This window comes from Myxine glutinosa, chromosome 1, assembly GCF_964187855.1.
Source record: "Myxine glutinosa chromosome 1, kmMyxGlut1.1, whole genome shotgun sequence".
Classification (NCBI taxonomy): Eukaryota; Metazoa; Chordata; class Myxini; order Myxiniformes; family Myxinidae; genus Myxine; species Myxine glutinosa.
In genome coordinates this window covers 273,863,738-273,869,737 of record NC_136261.1, presented here as the reverse complement: position 1 = coordinate 273,869,737, position 6,000 = coordinate 273,863,738, and the positions used below count along the sequence as shown (strand labels likewise).

General features: G+C 50.5%; 2 protein-coding genes across 3 annotated transcripts in view; both read left to right on the top strand.

The window, feature by feature from the left end:
* The window catches only part of LOC144891851 (THAP domain-containing protein 1-like), a 656,480-nt gene that overhangs the window by 154,175 nt on the left and 496,305 nt on the right, over window positions 1-6,000 (top strand). The gene's annotated exons all lie outside the window — the stretch shown is intronic.
* Window positions 1-6,000, top strand: part of AGPS (alkylglycerone phosphate synthase) — a 298,511-nt gene that overhangs the window by 32,746 nt on the left and 259,765 nt on the right. Inside the window, exon 1 of one of the 2 annotated variants that reach the window (XM_078787059.1) lies at window positions 2,647-3,076. The exons of the other annotated variant lie outside the window; for it this stretch is intronic. Within the exon in view, the coding sequence (XP_078643185.1) occupies window positions 3,066-3,076 (11 nt within the window). The 5' untranslated portion in view covers window positions 2,647-3,065. Of the gene's footprint in view, window positions 1-2,646; window positions 3,077-6,000 lie in introns of those variants that run through there. 2 annotated transcript variants of the gene reach the window in all.

Sequence of the window (6,000 nt, the reverse complement as noted above, 5' to 3'; positions counted from 1 at the left end):
GTGCGCTGTCGAGAGTAAGGAAGAATGCACACCTGTGGTGAGTGTTACAGAGGGTGTAACGGGAGTGTGCGCAAGAGTGTGCGCGAGAAAGGTGTGTAACGGACAGGTGCATGAGGAAAGAGTGCGCTGTCGAGAGTAAGGGTGAGTGCGCGACCGAGAGTGGAGGTGAGAGTAGTAAGAGTGACACGGAGCGTGAGTTGGTTGTGACAGGTGAGAGAGGATGTACACCTGGAATGGGAGGAAGCACACCTGGAATGGTAGAGCGTGTGTGGGAATGCACGCTGGAATTAGTAGTGAGGCACGTGGTTGGGTGTGCGAGTGAGAGCACACCTGTGATTGTCACAGAGGAGGTGACCGAGAAGGGGGCGCGAAGAGGTGTGTTGGTGAGGTGTGCGAGCGACGAATGTGTGCCAAGGTGTTCGGTGGTCAGGTGTGTGACGAAGTCTGTGAGCGGAATGAGTGTACCTGGGTGTGTTAGAGAAGGTACGACGAGGAGCATGGGAACAGCTGGATGCATGAGCAAGGAACGGGCTGCTGGGTGTAAGCATGCAGGTGAGGCATCGACGGTAACCGGGTTAGAGGTTAGAGCGACTTGTAGCCGAATCGGGCCCTCGGTGCGTGCTGGGTTTCGCGTGCCGCGAGGACCAGCGGGATGCGAACCACGGCGGGTTCGAAAGGACCGCCGTACGGGATCAACGCTGGGCCTCGCTTGGAACGGCCGCGTCCGTGCTCCGCTAGGCGGAACGGGCAGCCCGATAGGAAGGGTCGTCATGGCGACCCCTTTTTGTTGAGACGTTCTGGCAGGTCGAGATCGGGCCATTGGATGGCTCCGTGCCGAGGTGGTGCGTGGGATCTCGGCCCGGGTAAACCTCCTTCCCTTCACCGAGTGTCGGACGCATCCAGTCGCCGGCACCAAACAACCCACATTCATTGCTTGGCTTTACGAAGCCGGGCTGTGGAAGTGAATTGGCGCACCGAGAGGCATTAGCAAGTAGACTGTAATGATGAGGATAGTGGTCTGGACCCGAAATTAGAAAAACAAAATTTGATGATTGGCAAAGGATTGGCAGATTGATGATTGGTAATGGTACAGTGATTGGCAGATGATTGGCAAAATTTTTGATTTGTTGGATTTGGTGAGCAAAATTGATAGTAAGAGATGCCCCATGTGATGGGATGGCCAATCCACCATCCCTCACACGGGGGGCAAAGGAGCACTAGTTTTATGGGGTTTATGGCAGTGTAAGCTCGCCGAGGGAGGGTTTGGATAATGTGTAGGGTCCTAGAGATTGACATTAGGTAACGTTAAGATTAGTTAGTGACAAGGATACCTGTAGTGGGGACGCAGGTAGATTAGTGTGGATGATAATGACGTGGTATGTGCTTAGTTTAAAGGGAAGACGGGGAGCACTAAGTTAGAGGGGAGCAGTTAGATGAGATGATGCCGTGTGAGTGTTGGAGGTATATTCAGAAGTGTATTGTGAAAAGTGTGTGAGGAACAGGTGTGATTGCACAGGTGTGCAACTGGACAGGTGGATGGAGCAGTGTTTGAGTGATGGTGATGGTGATGTGAGTTGTATTGACCAAATGGTCCAGGAAGGAAGGAGGGTGCAGGTGGCACCAGGTGTGAGTGCACAGGTGTGCACCAACAGGTGTGTGGAATACATGGAGTGTGGAGTATATGGAGTATTGGAATGGATGGTCGTGGAGTGAGTAGGATGGAAACTGTGGAGTGGAGTGGATGGTGTGAATGGGGGAAGAGTGGACCCCCATCACGAATACCCGGGGCGGGTAGTGTAAGTGTTAGGTAGAGGGTATAGGTAAATGGTGGTTGGATATTGGCGTCTGTGGTGTGGGTGGAAGAATGATGTTTGGATGGGTGCATTAGTGTTGTGGAAATGGCTGGGCGTGTACCCTGTTAGTGTGTGTAGTTGGTTTGGGCACTCCACCACTGTGAGGATGTCGGCCAGGTGAGGCCGCAGGTGGGCTCTGGGAGCCGGTAGTTGTGGATGGGGCCCGAGGATCCGGAGGACGGACCCGGGTAGCCCAGTGCCAGAGGGCACCAAGGGGTGACAGAGCCAGGAGGGGCCTTCCCCAGTTAGTTAGGTTAGGGTGAGGAGCTAGGTAAGCTCGGGTGGCAACTACAGTGGTGGAGGTGTGCAGGTGGGTAGACCTGCTGGGAGAGCTACACGTCACAGCCCAGAAATTTTGCAAGGGCACCGGGAGATGAATCGGGGGAGTGAGACCCCAAATTGAGAAGCACCACAGTTTGGTCAATGGGAATTGGTTTTTAGAACCCATAGTGTAAGTGGCCAATGGATTTGCAGGGCAAGACCCTGGGTAGTGTAACGTGTGTTAATGTCATTTAGAAAGTAGTTAGGATGAAGGATCTCCTCGCACCATCTGCATCCACTCACCTGAGGTGACAGGTACTCCGCACCATGCCATGTTTTGATTATTTTTTATGTGCAAATGTTTTGGAATGTGAGACGCATCATGACGTGGGTGTGACATTGTGCTTTGTGTTCCATCTCTCCCTCCTTATGAGGATTGATGACGAATTGGGTGATGGCAAATTTTGGCTAGAGGGATTGTGGTGACGAATTTGGTATTGAAGAAATATGGGGAAGACGTGACAGTCGCGACGAATTTGTAAATGTGTAGATTTTGTACATATGGGGTAAGGGCAAGGGTAGTGTAGGTGACAGGGGGGGGTGACGTACGGTGGGGACGAGCTTTCTCACTTCGCTCTCCGTACGCATTTCGCCTTGCATTGCCTTATTGATGTGCACCCTTGTGACCTTACCCCTCGCTCATTTGTCTTTCCCCTTTTGTCTCCCACATGACCTGTGCGCCATTGGGCGCCGAGGGGAGCGTGCGTGAGTCGGCCATTGTGCGCCCGGAACTCCCAGAACCAGCTGTCTGCATCGATGCACCACATGATGGACCACATGTCTGTGGCTGAGCACCACTTATGGACCCCATGGGTTGGGGCATGGCCCCTCTGCTGGAACCGGCCATGAGGGCCCGAAATCTTGCTGGCGGACCTTGGCCACAGGGCACCGATGCCCCACAGGTGAACCACACGTAGTCGGCCTGGTGGGCCATAAATAAATAAAAAGGACACATTGGGTGCATTTTTCAGTTCAAATTAGGCCGCCAGTAAGAAAAGCAAAGAAAATGACAACAACTGGAAGAAAATAATAATAGCCAGCAGAGGGAGCCGAAGAGCAAGAGACCACCTGCAGGGTTAGGGGTTGTTGGTTTATTTTTATTCATTGAACAATGGTGACTGCACCGGTTGGTGCTTGGGGGTGTATTGGTGCGTTTTGGGTGCTTTCATGGTGCGTCGATGCAGAGCAGACTGTCTCCCCCCCCAGAAAGAACAATTACAGGTCCTGGGTTAGTTTTGTAAATAAAAGTAGCGTCAATTGTAAATAATGCTCCCCACCGTCAATGTATAGTTTGAAGACCATTCCGCAATTCGGTTAACTGTGGGCGTAAGTCTGTTAGGCAGGGTGCAATGGAGCAGCGGGACACATTTATTTATGTTTTAAAACTGTCGCACTCAGGGTCAGGTTAAAAGTAGAGGGAACTACACCTACGTGTCACACTAAATTAAAGTTATAGGCCCGGGACGTGCCTAAGAGGAGGAGGGTGCAGTGTTGCGGATATGAGGATGGCATTTGTTTTGATTGTGTGTATTGGATTGTGGTAAACTGCTGTGTACCATTGGTTGGATATGGCCCCTCTTGCCTCCAGAGTTGTATAAAGGTAAAAAGGGCATCTCGGTAATTAGTCCATAAAGCATACACGTCAGCCAATCATAGAATACCCCTGTTCGATAGCTTATATCTTATTATGTGTCTTAGGGTAAGGCTGTGTCTCCCATTAACTTAAATACTCCATTGTACCAAGTGAAATAAGAGTAGATCCCCTTTCATTTCATTTCAATGGCCAACTGCATTTTGGGCGGTTTTCTTCAACCACCATTGGCCACGAGGCAGGGTTGGGGAAGAAAGGCGGGTCCCCACCTCGTCAGAGAGGGGAGGAGTGAGCCAGCCCCACTCGACCAACCATGAACAAGGGGTTTGGCTTGAGAGGGCGGAGAGAGAACGTTTGTGGGAGGTTCGCAAAGGTTGAGGGGCGGGGCCTATATAACCCGCGGCGGGGCGTTCCCCAAGCAGATGAGCTTTTACAGAGAAAGGAGAGGAGTCCAAGGGAGGAGACAAGCAGATGCGCTTTTACTGAGACAAGGAGACGAGTAAAAAGGAAAGAGCTGGGTCGTCAGAGCAAGAGCGCGTAGAGAGGAGAGAACCCGTCACGCCAGACCCCCCCACCAGCGCGTCGGCTCCACCAAGCAGCTCCGACCTGTGATCCCGCGCACACGACAGGCCCGGTGGCATCAGCGGCCGTCGAGGTCCAGCCCGACGTCCCGTGCGGGATCAAGCTCCAGCCAGCTCCGTGCCATCCTCCCCCTCCAGCCACACACCTCCTTCCAGCCAACCCACTCTGCAATTCCCCGTGTGAGTCGTCTTTGTTTGTTCTGTCCTGGGTAGGTAATTAAGCTTGTATAAGGAATTCCCTGTGTCTCTAAAAGCTTCTGTATATTATTTTATTATCTTTCCTTCTCCTTGGTTATTTTGAGCCTGTAAATAGTAAATAAATTTAGTAGTATTTTCAACCCTTTTCTCGTCTTCTTATTCCTTTTCCTCTTTGCATTCGTCGTCTTAGTCTTTTCCCGATTGAATAGCGGTGGCGCGATACGGCCAACGTTCAGGGTGAATCAGGTTTTAGTCGGGGAATAACTGTTCGGCCGCGGTTACACCACCGCTCGGTAAAAAATAACATCTTATATATATATATATATATATATATATATATATATATATATATATATATATACAGTGGAACCTTGACTTACGAGTGCCCCAACTTACGAGTTTTTCGAGATACGAGCCGTCGCTCCGGCGGTTTATTGCTTTGAGATGCGAGCCGAGATCCGAGTTACGAGCTTTCGCCACCCGGTCACGTGGTTATCTTGCCGTTCAAGTACAGTATCTCTGTCGTATAGCGCTGCATTTTAGTTTTGGCATTTCGGTTATTTTGAGTTTACGCCGCCAGGTGGGTTCCGGTCACGTGGTTATCTTGCCGTGCACGTACAGTACGTATCTCTGTCGTATAGCGCTGCATTTTTTTTTCCGCATTTTGGTTATTTCGAGTTCACGCCGCCAGGTGGGTTCTGGTCACGTGGTTATCTTGCCGTGCACGTACAGTACGTATCTCTGTCGTATAGCGCTGCATTTTTTTTTTCGCATTTTGGTTATTTTGAGTTCACGCCGCCAGGTGGGTTCTGGTCACGTGGTTATCTTGCCGTGCACGTACAGTACGTATCTCTGTCGTATAGCGCTGCATTTTTTTATCCGCATTTTGGTTATTTCGAGTTCACGCCGCCAGGTGGGTTCTGGTCACGTGGTTATCTTGCCGTGCACGTACAGTACGTATCTCTGTCGTATAGCGCTGCATTTTTTTTTTCGCATTTTGGTTATTTCGAGTTCACGCCGCCAGGTGGGTTCTGGTCACGTGGTTATCTTGCCGTGCACGTACAGTACGTATCTCTGTCGTATAGCGCTGCATTTTTTTTTTCGCATTTTGGTTATTTCGAGTTCACGCCGCCAGGTGGGTTCTGGTCACGTGGTTATCTTGCCGTGCACGTACAGTACGTATCTGTCGTATAGCGCTGCATTTTTTTTTTCGCATTTTGGTTATTTCGAGTTCACGCCGCCAGGTGGGTTCTGGTCACGTGGTTATCTTGCCGTGCAAGTACAGTACGTATCTCTGTCGTACAGCGCTGCATTTTTTTTTTCGCATTTTGGTTATTTCGGAAAATTTCTTAGTTTTAACCATGGGGCCTAAGAAAGTGAGTGGCAAGTGCAGTGCTGAGAAGAAGAAGAGGATGATGTGCTTGGATATAAAACACGCAATCGTCGAAAAACATGA